The sequence below is a fragment of the Megalops cyprinoides genome, chromosome 16 (genome assembly GCF_013368585.1).
Source record: "Megalops cyprinoides isolate fMegCyp1 chromosome 16, fMegCyp1.pri, whole genome shotgun sequence".
Classification (NCBI taxonomy): domain Eukaryota; kingdom Metazoa; phylum Chordata; class Actinopteri; order Elopiformes; family Megalopidae; genus Megalops; species Megalops cyprinoides.
The window spans coordinates 11,869,559-11,889,465 of NC_050598.1; the positions used below are offsets into that span (position 1 = coordinate 11,869,559).

The following is a 19,907-nucleotide window of genomic DNA, read 5'->3' on the forward strand; positions in this document are numbered from 1 at the left end:
GGCATTGGCAAGAACTTGGCCATGTCCTCTGGCTTTTGTCCCTAAAATTCAGTGCGCTGAGCTGTATCCTGTCCAACCTTTTGCCGTATTCTGTCCCCTTTCCTGATGTCTCCTTCTTCCTACAACCTAAAGGGGGCGCTACAGCTCCTCTCTCTCAGCCTCACCTGCACCCCACCCTCCCTCCTACCTAACCCACGCTGGCAGAACCATCTGCTTGTCAACTCATTTGCTATTGTAACGCGGCACTATCAAGCATATTTCACGTCAGAGTGATTTACTGCAATATGTATGTCTCATACCTCAGCAGAACTCCCATGCACTCTCTATCAGCGACGTTCAGGAGGCTCATCTGTGAGGAGAGCGTAGAGGAGAAAAAAAAGCCTGAGATGTAGGAGGAGATGAAAGAGGATGAAAGGAAAGGCAATCCTCCCTGCCAGCTCCCACCAAGACCACGTCTTGATTAATGCAGAACCGCGGCGCACCAGAGAGCTCTCGGATTCGAGAGATCCGCGTTGCTCCTCCTGAAAGGTTAGCCGAAGCTGGCAGGTTGCTGCAGTGGGGAAATCTTTCCCACATGAACAGAGCCATCGCCGCTGTTCTCCAGTGCTGCCTCGGCCTGGCCGCAGCCGTGTGGCCAGTGGCCAGTGGCCTACCAAAGGAGGCTACCACATCCACAGCCGGTATGCAGGATGCTCGGATGCCATTATCATTGCATGGAGGCAGTATGTACAAACCATGGCTGTGATGGGGTGGGTAAAAAAAAAAATGTGAAGCATCCGTGTAAAAACATTAATTCAAATTAATTCAGACAAAGAACCACTTGATGCAGCTGGTTACTGAAAGGCATGATCATTTGGGCCACAATGTAAACCCCCTCGTGGTGCTAAAGCACCACAGCTCAGCTGTGCCCTACATTCACCGTGTCATTTTTTTTTTTCGTACCGCTAATGTTCAAAGGATGCAGGAGCAGCGCTCCCTCCGAAGCGAGCTTTGAACGGTGGGAGCCGGTGTGTGGGTGTTCCAATCCCTCACGAGCTTGAAGAGCTCCAGCCTCCTTTTTCTGTCGCTCTCGCACAATGCTGAGGCGGCAGCGAAACAGATCATCTCCCCAGCAAACACCCACCTCCTGGATGTGAGCAACATAAAAACCTACGCTGCAACCTCAGCTCGCAGGTACATTAACCCCTGAGCTCTGAGTGAGAGAAGAAAGACGTAAATGAACCTGAGCCGGATTCAGACAAAGTCGAAACGGTTTTGAATGCAAATTGAATTGAACTACGGGGCAGCAGTGTAGCATAGCGGTAAAGGAGCAAGACTCGTAACCGAAAGGCTGCCGGTTCGATTCCCCACCGGGGCACTACTGTTGCATCTGTGGGCAAGGTACTTAAACCACAATTACCTCAGGAAATATCCAGCTGTATAAATATACATATAAAAAAATAAAAAAAATAAACATATAAAAAAATTGTAATTTGCTCTGGATAAGAGCATCTGCTAAGTGCCATAATGTAATGTAATTACTACTGAATAGAACAGAATATAATTGAATAGCATAGAACTGCAGCACTAGATTCCACAATTTCCCCGCAGTATGAATCTGCTGATGCAGTCTGGGCTGAGGGATCACGTTGATGCTCCTGAAGAAGTGCCTCTCTGACTGCTCCCAGACCTCAGCCTATTAACTCATCTGAATGACTCGCTGCATCAGAATTGGAATTCTTCTCATTTTCAACTCCGATCCACCTCCCCCGTGTCTGAAAGAAGAATGTAGGGATATCTATAGTCCTTCAGGGTAATGAATCAAAGAACCGCGCTCAGATAAAAATGCAAGTTGTAATTATTTATCATGGAAAGGATGAACTTGAGATTTTTAGAGGTCCTGTGGAATGGAGGGGAAGGGGGAAGGCAGAAGGGGGGGGGGTGTTCACTTATTTTGCTTTGTGTTTTAAATATTCATGAGCGAAATGAACATAATAACCTATGAGAAGTGTGGAAAACTGACTCTGAGTGAGTGCACTACAGTGGCTGAGTGCAATCTATGCCACATGCAATAAAATTATATTGAGCAAACATCAAAACCAATAAACAAGACCTCCTCAGAAGAGGATGGATGAAGCATCAATCCCAGAACTCCTTTCCAGCATGACCAAAACCTCTAACAGATTAACAATTTAAACAATCTATAACCCTACTTCTAACCTTAAATCCACAACTGGGTATTTAGTAGAGCAACTGACTTGCTCTGCTAATTTTATCAGAGGGTATAACATCCTGGGATTTAAACTCATAACCCTTAGGCGTGATGTCCAGACCTTTTAACATGTTATTTTAGATAGTAAAGGTACAATTCAGTCACAACAGCAAGCAGAGTGCTCGGTGCCAAATTCACTGCCAAAGCACAGAGACAGCAGAGGATCCAGCACACACAGTCTGTAACTACAGCACACAGACGGTGGCCTGCAGCCTGATAAATATCTGCAGGATTGTAAAACTTTTCTATGCCAGTCCCGTTCGGCAACCCCCCCACCCAAAACCGCAACCCCCCCACCACCACCTCCACCCCCAATACAGAAGCATGGCCTTCTGCCAACATGACGTAAGGTAATATAGACTTTAATCCCCCTCCGATTATTACAGGCAAGTAAAACAGACACTCCAGCATGTTATGGATGAGGGGGAGCACTTGGCCAGCTTTCAGAGGCATCTGTTAGTGACAGTGAATTTAAATTGTGTCTCGTTTCGTAAGAGTGACGAGACAGAGGCAAACGAGCCGCTGCCCGGAGTTCTGCAGAGGGCCGAAGCTGGCACACAAAAGGCCCCGCAGAGGGAGCGGGTATGGAGTGCACCCCAGAGGGGGGGGCTGTTTCCAGGCAGGATGAGCAGTGCTGCGAGATGTCTACCCAGCATGCCTCTGAGGACTGAACCGCCCTCCCCAGCTCCTGTGCAGTGAGCTTACCTCAGCAAACTGCAGACAAGATCTCAGCAGCAGCCTCTCTCTCTCTCTTTCTCCCTCACACACACACACACACACACACACACACACAGACACGGGTGTCTGGCTCATACATACTGAAACATTTATCTGCTCCTCACTGCTGGTGGCTTAAACCCCAACTAACCCCCTTTCACATTTCACTCTCTGTCTCTCCACCCACTGCACTGCACCAACAGCCCCTCCTCCTCCACCAACAGCACTGCACCACCAACTCCTATTCCTATAAACCCACCATAACGCATAACCATCCGCTACTGCTGTCCATGCTAAATAAACCTTTGAACAGGCACTGCAGGGTATAAGGCCCATTTCTCAGACCAGACTAAAGACCAGGACAGTGCCATATGTGCTGCTTGCACATTCACAAAATACCTCAGTCTACAACATCCTAACCATCTTGTCCTAAAATGACTTCTAACTCCGCTACCCCCTACCTCTTAAGCCCTTAAGATCTTTTCAGATTATATTAACAGATCCAGGTTCTGCTATATGAATAACTATCTTGCAGTGGTACAGCAACGTTACAGTGACCTTGGTGTCTGTTAACCAAATACCTACAAAAAAAAGAAACCTACTTAAAGTAAAACTTATTTTCCAGAATCAAAACCACAATCACTTTTTTAAAAATCCTGTACAAATCCCAGATCTAATGGTCTAAAGTGTCCAAAAACATTCAACTAGAAATGAGGAAACATCAGATTACAGATCTAAAAACAACTGACAGGACATTTTCATATCTGAGACATATTTTTATTTACAGAGCACACATAAAGCAGACAGTGCCCTGCCCTTGTAAATCTGTCTGACATTCCGCCTCAGTGCTACTCCTCATACAGGGCTGCTATCAGCCCAGTAATAAACCCGCATTTCTGGCGTTTCGGCGGAATGCATTAGAGCCGTATGATCTGATCTCTAATCCCTCATCCCGCTCCCACGATCCAGATTTAGCCAGACCAAACACTGTTTTTTTTTTTTTTTTGTCAGATGAGCTCAACACAGAGCAGACAGCCAGGGGAGTGCAGCATTCTCTCAGTGTTACTGCGATGTTGAGTCAGGGGGGGATAACATGTCGACCGGTCACCAGGGCGCTCTCAGAGTCAATTTGTGTAAAGGGGAAAATGGTGTTGGCACTCCGCAAGGCCTCCGATTGGCTGCTGACACGCAGACGCGCGTCCTTGGAGTCGGTTACATCAGTGAGGATTTCAGCTTTACAAACTGCTGAAAGCTACTGTGAGGCAAATGCACAGACTGCGAAAGTCACCACTACTGTAAATCACTGGAGACTGGCAGGACTGTACACTGTGACTGGAGGAGGCAGCTGTAGAGACAGTGGTGACCCGCACTCACTCAGCGACTGACTTGCAGACTTAGTAGATTGAGCAGCTCCTGCAGTAACGACATTTTACCACTAGAGGTAGCGATGGAACAGCGCCCCTTCAGGTCTCCTTTTATCTCCTCACAGTTAACCTGGGAGGTAGCAGGGCTGCATAAGGAGGGTGGATTTAAAGAACTGACGAGAGACTGACTCTGATTAATCCTACACCAGCCTCAGACTCCACAGGAGGAGGGCTGGCTTCCACACACTAAACACCAGCCTGGACGCGCGGAGAATCTCCACATCGGAGCCAACGCTCAGAGGCGAACTCTTCAGCTCGTTAGCGACGCACGTCTTTGGGAATGAACAGTCTGTTCCCTTCTCCCCCTCCTTTTTTTCCTGCAAGGGCCACGCTCTGCGTTTCCTGCAAGGGCTACGCAGAACCGCAACTCATTTCTGCATCCTCGGGAATGCTCAAATCTACCTAATTCAAAAGCTTAAAACCCATCTTCCACAAGGGTTTCACATACTCGCGTACCAGCATCCATTTCACTCTACAAACCATCTGTGGGGAGAATTCAGGAAGGCGCTACTCATGAATGTAGCACCATTTCCTCTGAGAAAGCCCGGATGTCTTATATAACACAAAGCTCAACAGTTTGCTCGTGAATCAGATACTGGTATGCTTGTATTTTATATTTAAACTTGTCTGAGGGCCACGCTTTTTGGACGCTTAAGAGATGGACAGAATGGGCTGAGTTTACAGAGGGAGACTTGAGATGCTTCTTATATTTCACTTTTTAAGCCACAGTCATTTTATCTGCTACTGGCTGAACTGTTTGCGTCACACATTTTTCTACACAGAACCAAAGAGCAGAACATCTGTGCTCACAGTCAGTTTAAACACACAGTGACTTTTCCAGCAAATAAACACATCTCCATTTGAAGTGCTCGGACTGGGACTACACCCAAAACTGCTTCAATCCATCCGTGATATGCAAACTGTGGTTTTAGAGGAAACGTGGCTGTTTTCGCAACGACGACATGATCGGGATGAAGACGGTGGAGAAATAGTACTTTGTCCTTTCGGACTGAGAGACACGTTGTGTTGTTTCTCACATGTGACAAATCACATAAATTGATTTGTAAAATTGAAGCAACAGCTTTCCCCATACAGTCCTGTGGGGACTCGGTGGCCTAATTTTTCCATGCCACTGAGCTCAGTTGTTCATGTAAAGAAAGGAACATTCCAGTCAATCAACACTGCACTGCAGCTTTTAATGAACAATCATTTCCCCTGCTATCAAAACAACTGCTGGCGGGGTGATTGACTTAATGGGGAAACAAGCTAACGTATTAGAAATTAAAGGAAATGTACTTTATGGTTAGTGGGAAAAATCTGTCCACTTATTCATACATTCAACTTTTTGTTTGCCATTCAGAATCTGCCATGCAGATCATGATGATAGCATTTTTTGGTCTAGTTCAGTCAGTTCTGAACAATGACAGCTCTAGAGCAATTCTAAAACTGCTAGAACAGTTCAGTTTCCAGTGGACAACATTCTCAAAGACCAGAGAGAAGAGAGTTTCAGAATTCACTGAAATTAGCTCACAACATAAAAATTAGCCTTTGATGCATAGATCTGACTCATAGATTTAAAGCATGACCCAAGACAGTTCCTTTGATTATGGTAACCTCAATGTGAGAGTGGGAAGCGCAAGTGAGAAGGATCTATTTTTTGACGATGTGACTGGATGGAGAGATGAAGATAAAAGAGTGATGCATTATTGCATATGGCAACTGCGGAGCTCAGAGCGAGTGAAAGCTGAATTAAACCCAGACAGAACTCAGAGCAAAAATCACAGGGGTTTCAAAAATACTGACCGAAGACTCCTGATAAGAACCGTTCTCATTCCAGGGAAAGAGCATCAGGAAAAATGAACAGAATTCTCTCTGTCAGCAAGATGGGCAGTTAGTGGTACTCTAGGGGATGATAGCTTGCTCTAGTGAAAGAGCTTCCTGAAGGGCAGGACCCAAAGGCATGGACCACCCTACGCTGGTTTTGGTTCATTAATCTAGTTATTTTGTCCAGCATCACAATGCACTGCTTTATTCTGGGTTACCCTTCCATATCCAGAAGGAGCATGGAACTACTCATGTTGGTTGGATGAAAATGAAATCTCCTGCACTGGCACGCCAAGTGCACAACAGTAAGATATCTGATATGGGAAGCCTGGAAGCATACTGTTAACTGAGGGTTGGAAGACAGTTTGGCGAAAAGCATCAGGGTTTGACCCCCATTAGACAAAGTACTTCTGACCACACTCAGTTAGCGTGTAGAGTTAAGCACTGGTGGTAAAATATTAAATAGGAAGAACAAGCTTCCCTGAAAGAATGGGGCATTTGTTTTGTTATTGACTTCTCTGGCATCCATTGTTCCTCCCCGCGCCCGTGTGGTTCCTGGTTGTTCCAGCGGGGGCAGTGTGGCGCACGTGCGCGGCACCCTCCGGGGAGGTGACACGGTTAGCCCCCCGCGCTGAGAGGAACTCGCTCTCTTGCAGCTGGTTTCCTCGGGCGTCGCCTCAGCCAGACTTGTCTGGGACAGAGTGTCTCCGGCGTGAAGCGGGTATTAGAGGGACCCCGCAGAACAAGCGGAGGCAGAGGAGGCCCAGGTGTGACGCACCTGAATCTGTTCCCCATTCAGCCAGAACAACTTTGTTGCCGTCTGCATCGCTGTCCTGCAGTATTGGGGTCACTACCATTGCCCAAATTTGCAGCTTTTTAAAAGGAATGTCTGCGTGTGCCCGAGTCTTTATGCAGGAGTGTGTGTGTGTGTGTGTGTGTGTGTGTGTGTGTGTGTGTGTGTGTGTGGAGTGAGCAGGCCTGGGAACACAGTGTGCAGTGAGCACAGACAGATTTACCTCAGGAAAGCACTGAGGGCCGATTCTGAATTCCATTTGGACAAGTAATGTGGACCGGGGCGAGACTCTCCTAAACATTCCCTTATAAGACGAATGGTCAGTGATGCATCTGCAGATATGGGAGGAGCATTTTTCTGCAATCAAAGCTATGAGAAGGCAATTTCTAATACCTCTGCATGGTGGACTCACACAGTAAGTATTGCAAAACATGTCAAAATTGAACATCGAACATTCTGCAGCACATGAATGTTTGATAAGTCAGCAGCCACGTTGCCCACAACTGAACATCACGATTTAACTCACTGCTCCAATGACACAATGTCAAACTCCATTGAAATAAACGACTGCATTTATGTTTTTTTTTCTTTTTTCTCCTCTTTCAGCTGCTGCGATGTTAAGAGATGGCACTCAACAGCCACAGTGAGCGGTGAAAAGGTGAACACTTAGAGGAGTCAAACTCGAGGCTAGAATAGAACAGACACTGAGATATAACAGGTCCTGCTCTGAAAAAAGGACTCAGAAAAAGCCAATCTGATCATACTTAATGCTGACAAAGCACCAGTCCTCTCTTGCTGTAAGGCATCCTCCCACGTTTTCGCTTCTCCAAGGCCACGGGCTGCACACATAAGCCTTCAGAAATCTATTCAGTGACTTTAAATGGATCAAGAGTGCATAATACGTTCCTTTTACAAGATGAATGCACGCACCAAAAATGAAGACGGGCATCTGAAGTATGTCTTGAAGTGAGCTTGGAAGGTGGCAGTAAGAACAGGGCACTCTGGGTAACGTTACACTCACTGCGTTTTAGATCCAAACTGTGCTGGGAGATGTGTGTGTATGTATGTGTGCGTGTGTGTGTGTGTGTGTGTGTGTGAGTGCCTGTGTGTGTGTGCATGCGCGCGCGTGTGTGTGTGCAAGTGTGAGCTCCATTTACCCCCAAGGTAAGGGGTCCGGTCCAGTGTGAAGTGTGACATTAATCGTGACTGTCAGTTGACTTTTGTTCTATATCTGACCTCACTTACCAGACTCCCACAAGCTCCCATGCAGGTACACAGCAAGGGAGGGATGTCGCTTTTCTCTAACAATACATTACAAACTACTGTTTCACAACAGGAACTGTGAGCCTCACCATCCAATAAACTGGAGAACTTCGGTCAATGTTTAAAATGCGCAGTGTTTCAAAATATGTATAGAATATTTATGTGCGCAACTGAAAACTCCTGTAAGCCTACACCCTGACCAAGCCAGCTACATATGTTGAGAAACTTGCTGAAAACTGACCCTTGAGCACAAAATCCTTCTTTGCTGCCTTCTCCTCCATCAGGATCCACCATCTATAAGTTTTACAGACCTTCAGCGAATTTTGGTGCTGACTCAGCAGGACGATCTACTCAAGGAGCTGCATAGGATTCCGCCTTTCATACAGATAGGAGTTTCATTTATTTATTTATTTATTCATTTACTTTACTGCAATTCATACAACAGGCAGCTTTTACAGCTAAGGGTTCTCGCACGCTTCTCACTTCCTGGCAGCTTTCGCCAGCTAGAACCCCCCCCCCCCCCCCCCCCCCAACCACCCTCCACCCCCCGGCTTCCTTTGTGCTTTCAGTCGAAAAAAAAAAAGCAAAAAGCCTGACGTCCTGAGAGCTCTGGTCTCTGACTGCTCTCCAACCCCCTTATTTCAGAGAGGAGAGAGAGCTGGGACCGGCGCCAGCACAGCGGGTCACGTCTCGTCTCTGCGATTCGCAGGAAACAACCAGGAGAGAGGCATCCCTTAATGCTGTTACCTTTCATACGCAGCGCGCTGGGTCCAAGGCAGGGTCTGAAACAGGGAATTCTGTCTCAGCATAATGAAGCAAACTTTTGCCACAACATGCTCCCCGTTCGTATGCACCTTAAATGTAATTTGGCACTGCGCCTTTTCAGGGTGACAGACGTGTGGAGGGAGGGTAGAGAACGTGTAGAGAGAGCTGGCAATGAAGCAGGAGGGGGAAACGCAGGGGGTTTTATAAGCAGATTTAGAAAGGGAAACCAAATCCTTGCACCTAAGAATGAGGATATATTCCGCCGCCTCATTTCTGGGTCAGTAGTATGATCTTTTTTTAATCTTACTGGTCTGTCTCAGCTCTGCAGCTCCAGCCACTGACACACCATACTCTGCATACTAACGCTGCTGAATTTCCATTCTGAATCATAGATTTTACTCATTAATTGTGTGTACACAGTCTGCCGTCTCCTCCGGTTATTACGTGATGTGTGAGACACAAGGACCTGTGCAGGGTTATTCATGAGCGGCACCATCAGGTTTTTAACGACGAAAGACACTGTCACCATCTTGTTTTACTGTTTTCTGGTTGATGTGACTGGGTTAACAGAAAGTTGCTGACATTACCGGGAATAATAAAATTGAAATATCTGAAAGATCCACCCACATCCACATCTTTTTAACTGTGTATCATTAAGAAAAATAAGTCTTAAAATGTGACATAAAAATATAATGAAAAAGGCTGGGTGATGAAAAAGCGAGAAAAACACTCTCATACTCTCACATCTTCTCGTGTGGTTTTCAGCTGTAAAGTTGAAACTCTAACAATCTTTGTTAATGGTTTAATGTTAATTAATCTTCAACATGTAAAGATTGTAAAACTGTTATTGTGATTCATTTTGATAGGACAAGTTTGTTAATGACTGTTTTTACTGGACAGCTCACCATCTGCAATTCCATCGTTCCAGACCATGCGTGTTTATGAAGAGATGCCTCCAAATGCAATCAGCTGTGTCTGCCCTGGAAAATGGCTTGCGCAGCAGCTGTGGCTTATGTGGTGTATCGTTTATCAGGAATCTGTTAGAGTATGATCCACCCCCTGTTAGGAGGACCAAAACGCTGCATTATGCATAGCCGATGATGCGGTCTGTACAGTGCGTTTTATTGGTTGCTCTTACCAGCATGAGAAGTCACTTTGAAATTCAATATGAAGTGCAATATGTCGGCAGCATCAAAGAAATCAGCCTGAAGCAGCTTTTGTGAATTGATCAGTAATGGTGCCTCGCTCTTCCTTTTTGCATACAGATGAGAAGTTACCTCATCGCTCATCATGAGAAAACATCTCATCCGTTTCATCTCATCTTCTACACTGGCTGCTCATGCACACACTCTCACACACACACACACACACACACACACACACATACACACACACACACGTCATGATATTCGCATGTTTCTGATGTAAGCGTTTGAGGTTGTGACCTACGGGTCAGCTGGTCAGAGCTAAAGGAGGAGGAGCTCCTGACTGTCACAGCTCAGCACGATGGACTATCCATATGCATTAGAGCAGCAGGGGATGATGGGACAAGATTAAACAGTCCTGACATTTCCACAAAAGCACAGCACTGGCAGCAGGGAAGCCCAGTGCTTCAGATGCCTGGGGAAGTAGTGAGCCGTCCTGAGGATGGACGGAGCATAAAAACAGCTTTGGGATGGTCTTAAGGGATTCAGTGGAGTCCCCATAAAAGACACACATTCCTAATCCACCTTCCCAACGTTTCTGATAGCTTCAAGTGCCATTGCAGTCAATGAGACATACAGTAAACTCAGTTCTGACAGAAGTGACACAGTACTGCATGCTGATTAGCTCTAGTGAGGATGACAGGAAGGTGCCAGAACTTAGTGTCCATTGGCTGACTGACTGCAGACAGGGGCAGGCCAGTGGGAGAGCGCATATGAGCAGTGATGCTGCTCACCCAGTTGCACAAACTGACACCGCACTTCTGTGCCACAGACAAAGAATTTTGATCATTATCCCGCACATCTATCATGCCAAGCAACGTTCAGGGGCAGTGTGGTTTCTGAAAGGCAAAGGTTACCACCATTAATGTTCCAGCCGAATCCACGTCTCTGTCTGTCTGTTAGCGACACCAGCCAAAAGAACCGAAAGTGTGATATCTGGGCGCAAGGCAAAATTAAAAGCTTTCCTACAGCTTCTTAAGGCAAAAGAGAGACAAATGTTGATTTTAAAAATGCCCTCCTCTATGTCACATATTGTCATCTGGACTTGGTGTGTGGGCAAGAGATCAGGACAGCAGAACTTGATTGTTGATGTCAGGGCTTGGGGTGGCTATGACCCTAGCCTTTGTTTTTATTCATTCAAGTGTGAATAATGAGCGCACATCAAGAGGAGGCTGGCCCAATCGGTCTGTTTCTTTATGTATTATAAGAACAATTAACCACGATGGCTGTATGCTCCAGTGACATTCTAACATGGCAGAGGAAGCCTGGCGCTGGCAAACACTTGCGAGAGTGGGTGGTAGAGTCAAATTTACTGCAATCTCTGTGTGCATGTCTAGTTCACAACATAAGACTCCAGCAGGGAGGACTCTACACCACTGTTCCTCTTCTGAGTCTAACAAAAACACTTATATGTCAAGCATCTGGCCCTGTTTGAAACCCTATCAGGTCAGAACAGTCTAAAAAGAACCTCCACATATACAGGAGACTGCATTCATCGCAATAACCTTTTCCTGAGGAGAGAGTGAATGTAAGTCAATACCGGTGCATGAATTCAGAATACAGCATAGGTGCCCTCTGTGAAGCTACAGTGCCACAACCTGTCACACCGACCCCACACCTCCCGCTGTCTTCCCCAGAAGCGCCCCGGTGGGTGCGCCTCTCTAAAGGGCACGGTGCAACCTCCCACAGAGTGCTCAATCACCAAGCCCCCAGAAATCAGGTTCCATTTGGAGTGTTCCAGCCTCAAAAGCTTGAAACAAAGTTTACACAGAGGAAGGACTGATACCCTTGTTGGGCGATGTTGAACAATCACGCTGGCCATAGCTGACTGAAATTTCAAGTGCAGTTAATGCTGAGGTGTAAGGACACTTCTGAAAGTCACGTAACAGTGTCAATATGACAGCAGTTGTCGTTGAACAATAGCACCTGGCGTGCTAGCTTTTATCACATACTGTTCACATCAGCTCAGTATCACTGCACAGTTAATGCTGCATTTGAAGAATAGAAAGAAATGATTCGTCCCCATGTGTCTACATGTGAAGTGCATTAAACCACACCTGCACTGCAACAGGGTTACTTTAGGCAGCATATACAAGGAAAAAAACTGTGGATAAAGAGCATAATCTAGCAAATGAGCTCTATCCTGATGTGTATGAACTGAAGCTCATTATCCCTTCACTTTGCTTCAAGCAGATTTGCTCGTAAATACTGTCAACTAACCAGCTTTAATCTGATTTTTGGGTAATTAGATAATTACACGAAGAGTTTAAACCTCAGACAGAAAGTGAAGATTTTGATGGGAAACTGCAGGCTGTCTGTTCATGGTGTCTGTGTCAGCGCTGGTATCCTTTCCTCTGGAAATGTACAGTTCATCTCCAGCCGGTCACAACTGCGCACCTATGAATAATTCTATCAGGCAGAGAACAGCTCTTCGAGTGAAGGATTATTGACATCAGAGGCGATCCTTAAAGGTCAGTCATGGAAAGCCTCGGGGTAGATACGCGCCGCAAGACATTTTCTGAGGCTACGTTTAATATCCAAGAAAAAAAAGGAGGGGAGGGTGACATTCAGTGAAATTTCACCGCATTGCCCACACGATTTCCGTACCGACAATGTAGAATGCAAAGCGACTATACCCGTGCGCATCGTTAACAGGCACACAATTTGCGTCAGGGCAAAGGAGGCATGTGGATACGGTGTGGCACGAAAGCTGGCGCGTTTAAGGACCGAGCGGTCCGTGCGAGAGAGCTGTCACCTCTCACCCACCCTTGCGCCCACCGCGATGCGAGAAGAGTTGGCTCACGCAGCGTAACCGCCACAGCATGAAGCTACGCATATCCCCATACTTCAAAAGCGCAGGTCATGTTAAAAAAAAAAAAAAAACATTGATATTTGAAGATTGATTCAGCTCCATCAACGCGGTGCAATCTAACTCGGCAAAAAGTATCAATATTTCAGATGCATGAATTTATTGTGGGCATGTCTTTTGAAATTGTGACCAAAAACCACGACCAATGGTGTTCTTCCCAGTTTTATTACGCTTACTATGCAAAGTTATAAAATATGCATTTCCTCCTTAAATCTCTTACCCTCCTGCGGCGAATGGACACTGCAATGAATTATACGTCAAAAGTCACAGAATGTGATACATTGGTTATATTTCATGCACTTCACTTATCGATCGCGCAAAAGAAAAAAAAACAAACCGCAAGCTCGTTTGAATGCGTACCGCATTTTTCTCCAGACTAGAAATCAAAAGGATACCGACCACTGCATGTGCTAGCAAACCTGCTGCTGCATCCTGGCTGTTATGCCCACTTGTGCCCACTCTAGTAATAGACAACCTACTGGTCCACAATAAAAACCCCAATCAACCCGACTCATGATGGGTTTACTTACCAGTCAGTGGGTGATGCTTCGTTGATAACATCCTGGTAAGCTGTTAGCAGCGCCAGTCTGTTCTTGCTGAGGTTCACAGCCATACTGGTGTCTTTGCAATCATCCAGAGCTCTGTAACACTTTGATGGAATAACAGAGCGGTGAGACTTGAGGCTGCAGAAACGCCGAGTGGAAATGGGACAGATACTGACACTGTAACAAAGAGACGGGGCTTCTCCGCGCTGCCCCTGCCAACTGCGAGGTCCTAGTGCTGACGGATCAATGGGCGGCGGAGTAAAACTGCCGGGTCCTAGCGCCACAAAATAAATAAATAAATACATAAATAAATAAATAAGTAAAAAACCTACAACAGGATACGGGATAACGTCATCGATAAGAAATCCCCTCGACCAAAATTCTTCGTAAGCACTCAGCTGGCAGTTTCCATGTTTACTATACAAATACATTGTTGATATCAACGCCGACCGTGTAACTGATGAAACACACAAGCCCCCCACAAAGTGATGAATGCCGGTAAAGCAACACAGCATGTCATCAGGCATGGTTGATCTCACTGCTAACAACTGCTTACTTCTTCACTTTCTCCTTCCTGCAGCTTACAATATTCATTCACTTATGTTGTATAATGTTGCATCACAGGTCCTGTCTACAGATTGGCACACGTTTCTACTACAAAATGTTTTTCGGCCATCCCTTTTTTTTTCAAATTGGCAGTTATCGCAGTCTTAGAATTACTGTATGAGGATGGTACGATGGAATAAACCATAATCTACAGAGCCAGTAATGAAGCAGATCAGAGAACCTCACCTGCTCAGTGACGCCCCCCTGTGAAGATGCTCAGTTCTCGCAGCTCTCGGCTGCGCTGCTCACTGTTTCAGAGAGACTGAGATCTGCATTTACTGAGTTCTCTAGACGCCCATATCTGACACATGGGAGATGTCAGCTCTCCAAGGCGCTCCGGTTTGCCAGTCACAATAATGGCAGCCGAGCGGCGCCTGAGTGCCAGAGTGCGTCCGCCCGGCGAACACCAGCTGCTGCCGGAGAGCGCCTCTCTCTCCCCGTGCGGTCCGCGGTCGGGCCGCCGGGGGCCGCGGCGCCTCCCGCCAGCGTGGCCCAGATCCGCCAGGGTGACGGAGCAGAGGGAAAACCAATCTGTGCAACGCAAGGGACTCAAACAAGCTTTTCGCATGGCATAAACATCACTGTTCGCACACATTCTGACCAGTCTAGCCCTCCTGCACACACTGGGGCGGAAGTCTAGCATATTGGGAAGGAGTGGAACCCATAACAGAAAGGTTGCTGGTTTGATTCCCCACCGGGGCATGGCTATTATAGCCTTGAGCAAGGTACTTAACCCAGAATTGCCTCTGGGTAAAATATCCTGTTATATAAATGGATAACATGGAAAAATTGTGACCTGTGTAAGTCGCTCTGGATAAGAGCATCTGCTAAATGACTGCAATGCAATGTAATGTACATTACCTACGTACACACGCAGGTACAGAACAAGCCTTGGCACAAAGCAAACACTCCCCTCCAGCACTGGTGGTGCATATGTCTGATTTGTCCTCATTTGGTAATGAAACAGTTAATGTGTGAAAATGTCAATTTCCCAGCAAAAGGAGAAAAGAGTACAACACTGTTTAAATAAGTGCAGTGCAAACAGTCTCTGTGGTTGTAGGGCTGCAGAAAGCAAGCACAGAAAGCCGTGCTTTAGCCACTGGGGAGATGCTTGGAGAGAAGGAGAAACCTGTTATCTGAAGTGTCTGATTCCGGTGTCTTGTCGCCGATCAGTGATTATTAGTTAGTGCATTGAGCTAGCAGAAAGGCATGCATTAAAACAATCTGTGAACCTAATCTCTAGCTGTGTTTTAACTTTGAACAATGAAATGCTCACCATGGACACACCCTGCACCAACAAAATGTTTTTGGGTGATTGATAAAACCAAAAAGATTTTACATGTTATTTTCTTGTGTCTTTATGTGATCTGTGCACCAGAAAAAAAAAATCAGTTAGGTTTTATATTGCTGTTAAAAAGTGGACCACCTTTATTGGTACTACGGTAGTCCTTAGTGTTTTACCTACAGCACACGGCAGCCAGAATGATTCCTCTGCATCTGTTTGTTGTACAGTTGTACCTGTGCTAATATCCCTGGGCTGTACAATCTCAAGGAGGGTGACATTCCCGAGGAACCCTTAGACCGTTCTCACAATACCCACTTGAGGAGTATCTCTGTGCAGTTCTGGGTTCAGCCTCAGGGTGGCGCCAGTGATGGGGTACATGAGAGTCAAGCTCTAAATGAGTGAGACTGCTTTACCTGAAATGACCCCTATGGGCTGCATCTTCTATGGGTGACTGCAAAATAGTCACCCATAGAAGATAAACACATGGTATAAATCTCTGCAAAACCAACCACAGTTCATGCATCAGACAGACACATCAATGCAAGAGCTATGCAAATCTTTCAGACATGAAAGAGGAAAGACTGGCATGCTGGTAGTTAGCAATTAGTTCCTTTTCTTTGTTCTTTCTCAGATGTGTGGAACCTGCTTCCAGCAGAGCAATGTTCTTGGTGTGGATCGCAGGTGTTAATTTCCTCTCCAGTGACATGATTAAATTGGAAGAGCAGGAAGGCAATGATTCACCCAACTCCACTAAAATCCTATGAGCCAACATAACAGCTATCATGCAACCATCGACATTATAAAATGCGGAGGATAGTAGATTCCACACAAATAGAGCTGTAGCAGGAAGTAGAACCATAACTGTTGTCAGGTGCAATTTCCGAAAATACCTGCTTATTTTTTCTATGTAGGGATTCTTAGGAATTCTTATAAATGTATGGATTCTTATACATAAAAATCTCAGTGTTTCCCGACAGCATTCATAATGCTACACTTGAATATTGCCTGATCCCTCCTGCTGTTGAGACAAATCAGCGTTGGTCAGTGGAGAATTAATCCAGCAAAAACCGTTCCTCACGTAAACTTTCTAACCAAAAGCTGACATTATTCCGCCACCTAGTGGTAGTAACTGGTAAACATTTCTGAGGACGTCTACGTTTGTCTTGGATTTAGCTGACAGCTACAAATTACAACATAAAAACTTTACAACTGCAGATTTAAAAAAAAAAAGCTCCAGAAAAACTGGTTGTTATGGATTGGTGGTATGTCGCCAAACTGATACAATACCCAAAGGTTTTTCATATACTGCCAAAACCACCACAATGACCCAGAGCTCTCAAAAAAGTATCAAGGATGACATAATATGGATAAATATGGATAAAAGGATAAATTTTGCATTTTTTTGTTGATTTCTTCTTCCTCCAAAGTCTCCTTTACATGTTAACCATCACAAATCATCCAGTACCTCTAGCAATACTTTCCATCATCGCTCTTCCCTATCTAGATGGTGTATGTATCAACACTGACACTTCAACAAACTAGATGTACACCATTTTTTTATTGTGCATGAAAGTAAGTTAGATAATTCTCAAAATATATCTTAAATAGCTATAGTAATTTTATACATTCAATTTTTCAGTGGTACCCTATGGTGCCATTTCCGACCAGCAATTTATTTATTTATTTATAGATTTTTTTTTTGTGGGTGTTTTTTTTTTTTTTTTTGGTTGCTTTATTATTTCCAGAATGACTTCCAAACCTCAACTGATTCCTTTCTTCATTAAATTTATCTTCCCCTAGAGATGTTTGTGTTATTTCAGGGCCCTTGCTCGTCCGACTATTTCTGTGTTTCTCTTTTTTATTGTCTTTAAATTTTAGTTTGATCTGAACGCTGATGTTTTGAATGCATAACTGAAATTGTTTGCTGGCAAACTGATCTCTTTTGGGGTGGTTGTGTAACATGGTTATTCAAAGCAGGGTATCATGTTCCCAGTCACTGCACCGTTTAAGGTGTTTTCGAAATTCTTCGTGCTGCTACCTGTTTTTGTCTGGGTTTAAGGGGATCACTTTTTGTGGAGGGTTTCAGTGAGATGCTCTTACCTAAGAGTTCTCAAAGTTTTGGTGATCCAGGGCCAGCCTACATTGGAAAGAAGGTCTCTAAAACAAAAAATACTCTTATGAAACTACATTAACTCCAAAACCGTGCCGTTTTATAAGGATGGCAGGTACATCATTGCCAAGTTACAAGCTGGAAGGGCATACCCCATACCTACACAGTACCAAGTGCTAGGCTGTTTTTCAATATTTCTACAGAAATAACCCCAACGACCATTACGAGCATCAAATTCCGTGCCATCTAACCTCATTTAAACATACAGCATTTGCATAAAATCTCAATGGCAACGCAATATATGCCTAACATTTTTTCCACTTTCTTCATAACCTTCTTTTTCTTCCTCTTCTTTTCTTGCCACATTAGATTATCAATAATGCCGCAGCCCCCACATTTACACTCGTCACCATTGGTCACTTTAACCAATTGCAAGTCTTTTTCTGCTCTTAGATATCCGTGTTGTGCATGAAAGCTTGTTAGCTAATTAACAAGCCAATGAAGCTCCTAACCAACCAAAAGACTGTGTGTTGATACAGAAAACCTTCACCAGGATTTCAGTGTCATGACAGCCAACAACATTTATGCCGCATCATCGAATAGCAAAAAAGTCAAAGTGCCATTAGAACACTGGGATGAACACAACAACCACACAGCAACATAGATGGCAGAGTCAACCAAGTGCAATGATGTTGTTATAAAATCCCACACAAGTCTGCAAAAATGTCTAAAACTGGCCTCCTTACAGAGCTGTGCACTCCCACTCTTCCCCTGTATGCAGTCAGCACAATGCTTTCTGTTGTTCTGTTATGTTTTCACGGCTGCTAAAATGCTGGCTGAGGCCAAAATTAAGCACATTCACTCAGGATAGGTTCCGTACCCCAACAGCTGTAAATGAAAGAAATATGCAGTACTGTACCCATCCTGAAAATCTGTATAGCTGGCCACCGTGCTGAATTAGCTCCTCCACCAGCTGGTGCTCCGTTTAGTTCATTTATCTGAGGCAAAGCAGACTTGCAAAATGATTTTACTAATTAGATAATGCTGTTTTGTAAAAAACATTATCAAATAAATTACTCCCATATCATGTTTTATACAACAGAATGGCAATCTGCTGAAAACCTGTGTTTACATTGATGTAAACTGCCAGGGCAGCAGTGTAGCATAGGAGGACAACTTGTAACTGAAATATTGCTGGTTCAATTCCAGGTTTTAGGTGCGGGTATAAAGTAAACACATACCACTTGGGTGAAGTCCTATTTCATTAAAATCTTAGTACAGACAGGGAGTCTGGTCAGTATATTCTTTACAGTAACCATCTGCTCATGACCATAACATGGTTATTTTCAGTTAGTTCAACTTAAGTATATTACTGCATATCTTAACTTGTATGTTCCTGCACACATTTACTATAACTACAGTGTAGACTGTCTGAAAACATGGAAAGGCTGTAAAAGCTTGAAATGTGACAATGAACTACAGCAAACAATTCCACTGACTGCTTCAACAGAAAATCATTTCATCATTACAAATAATTTCAGGCAGGAATATTGGAAGGTTGCAGGAACAGATTGTGTTCCATATCTGAGGCAGCCACACAACTTTCCCTGATATCTGCATGTCTTGTTATGTATGTTGTTGATATATGCCTCACAATTTATATCACAAATGGATCATTGCCTGTGAAATGGGGCTGACTTTGGCATGATCCTCTCAGATTTTCTAGAAAGTTGGCACATCCATTTTACCATTTAAGTAGAGATTTTACCATTAAGAAATTTGTTTCATTCACATTTCAGAATAATTCTGATGTATGATAATGATGAAGTGAGTGAGTTATGAATTTCACTTTTTGCTTTCTGCAACTCAGTAGTGAAGCAAATAACAACTTTAAGATCATATTCATGTGCTCTTCAAAAAAGTAAAATGTGGCTTTTCTGTGTATTCCTTGCTTTAAATAATGAAAATTTTCAAATAATCATTACGGATTCACTCAAAAAGACTTACACATTGTGACTTCCCAAAGCCATCACTAGAGGTCAGTGTATTCCAGCTCCAGCTCTCTTTGTTCACCCCTAGCTGGAGCCTATGAAGGAAGAAACCTAAATTTAAAAATATACCAGTACAAGTATCAGTGAGCATGGAAAAAAATTAAAGTAAATAAAGACATTTTAACATACATAAATTAATAAATGGCCACAAAAATTAATAAATACATGAGTGAAATTAAATTAATATGTTTACCTTATA

At 44.4% G+C, this 19,907-nt stretch overlaps 1 protein-coding gene across 1 annotated transcript in view; it reads right to left on the reverse strand.

The window, feature by feature from the left end:
- Positions 1 to 13,853, reverse strand: part of LOC118791448 (drebrin-like) — a 49,453-nt gene extending 35,600 nt beyond the window's left edge. The window contains exon 1 of the mRNA XM_036548808.1: positions 13,642 to 13,853. Coding sequence (XP_036404701.1) covers positions 13,642 to 13,724 — 83 coding nt within the window. The 5' untranslated portion in view covers positions 13,725 to 13,853. The remainder of the gene's footprint in view (positions 1 to 13,641) is intronic.
- Positions 13,854 to 19,907: the final 6,054 nt, after the last annotated feature.